Source organism: Polistes canadensis, unplaced genomic scaffold, assembly GCF_001313835.1.
Source record: "Polistes canadensis isolate GaletaPanama2010 unplaced genomic scaffold, ASM131383v1 scaffold_145, whole genome shotgun sequence".
Lineage (NCBI taxonomy): Eukaryota > Metazoa > Arthropoda > Insecta > Hymenoptera > Vespidae > Polistes > Polistes canadensis.
The window spans coordinates 17,143-18,702 of NW_014569692.1; the positions used below are offsets into that span (position 1 = coordinate 17,143).

At 28.5% G+C, this 1,560-nt stretch overlaps 1 protein-coding gene across 2 annotated transcripts in view; it reads left to right on the forward strand.

Moving 5' to 3' along the window:
* The first annotated feature begins 456 nt into the window (after positions 1-456).
* The window catches only part of LOC106788603 (matrix metalloproteinase-14), a 37,498-nt gene continuing 36,394 nt past the window's right edge, over positions 457-1,560 (forward strand). Inside the window, exon 1 of one of the 2 annotated variants that reach the window (XM_014752011.1) lies at positions 457-1,169. In XM_014752011.1, the coding sequence (XP_014607497.1) occupies positions 999-1,169 (171 nt within the window). In that variant the 5' untranslated portion in view covers positions 457-998. The remainder of the gene's footprint in view (positions 1,170-1,560) is intronic. The other variant, XM_014752012.1, reaches the window with a different exon arrangement.

The following is a 1,560-nucleotide window of genomic DNA, read 5'->3' on the forward strand; positions in this document are numbered from 1 at the left end:
ACTAAAGTTTTGAATCTTCGTCTTCGACAAATAATCAAGGATCGGAATATAACATAAAATTAATTGATTTGCCAATTAGAAGGAAATTATTTATTATCGAGAAGAAAATTGGATCTATGATCGAAGAGTGTAAGGAAAATAATAATAATTGATTCGATATAGTGATAAAAACAAACGCGTTTAATTTATCGTGACAAATTGTTCATCCATATTCTTATTCTATCTTTAAATAAATATATAATTATATATATAAAACAAAATAGAAATATCAGTTCTACTAAAGTTGAAGAAGAATAAGAAGAAGAATAATAAGAAGAAGAAGAAAAAGAAGTACCATAAAGGAAAATAAAAAGAAAAATTAGTCGAATAGGATAAAAGAGATCGAATCAAATGAAACAAATATATAAAACAAAAGGATAGGTTTTAAAAAGTTTGAAATATCGTTAATTGTATACTTCATTCATTTTCTTTTTTTTTCCTTTTTTTTTTTTTTTTCTATTCTCCCTCGAAGAAGGAACGATCAACACAAAAATCTATTATTATTATTATTATTATTAAAAAGTACGAAGTAAGGGGGATTAACGAAAAATTGGAAGTGTGTCCTGTGGAATTCAGGAAGACCTTCGAACTTGAGTGTGTCACATTACTCGACGCATCCGGTGTTCGCATTTGAGGGACTGGTATTATTGATCGACCTCGTGTGTCCGAGAGAGGGTAGTTCCAAAGTGAGGAGAAAGAGGGTGGAAGAAGAAAAGGGTGGAAGGAAAGAAAGGATCAGAAATATACAAAAGAGATCAAGAGAAATTCTCAATTAAATTCAATTAAACTGAACTAACAAATACAGAGAGAACATTAAATTCTATAATAATTTATTCAAATTTTATTCACGAACGCGTTAAAAATAAACAAAATCCCGTTTTTGGTTTTCCATACAGTGACAACATTGATTAATAATATATTTTATTTTTTCCGTTGACACTCGCGTATTTCGTTTTTAAATGGCGTATTACAATTGTGAAGAAGAAAAAAGAGGAAAATTTAGAAAAATCATGGCGGGAAGAATAAATATGAGAAGTTTATTAATATTAATCGCTATTGTTGCGATGTTTATCGTGTTCGAGAAAACTGATGCAGCACCAACTGCCAATATTTCGGATCTTTCTGCTATGGTGAGTTGAAATTTATTTTTATTAATTTTATTGTTTAATATATCAACGTTATTGATAAATGAGAAGTGATGGGACGGGGGGTGGGAGGAGGGGGTGATATTATTTTTTTGTAGAATTATAATTAGAATCGTTTATTATAAATATATAAAGGATAATAGTAATTTGCGTTTGTTGTATAAGAATGAAAAAATCGTTAAAGAATGACACCCTTAAGTAGAGGTCTTTACTGGGTTTTAGTATCGAAGCCTGCAATGTAGTCGATAAAGCTTTAGAGAACCTAGACCCGTTTTTTAACTCGACCTAGAACATCTCAAAATGTTCTATTATTTCTTTTTCCTTTTTTTTATATTTTTTATTATATATATATATATATATATATATATATATTTTT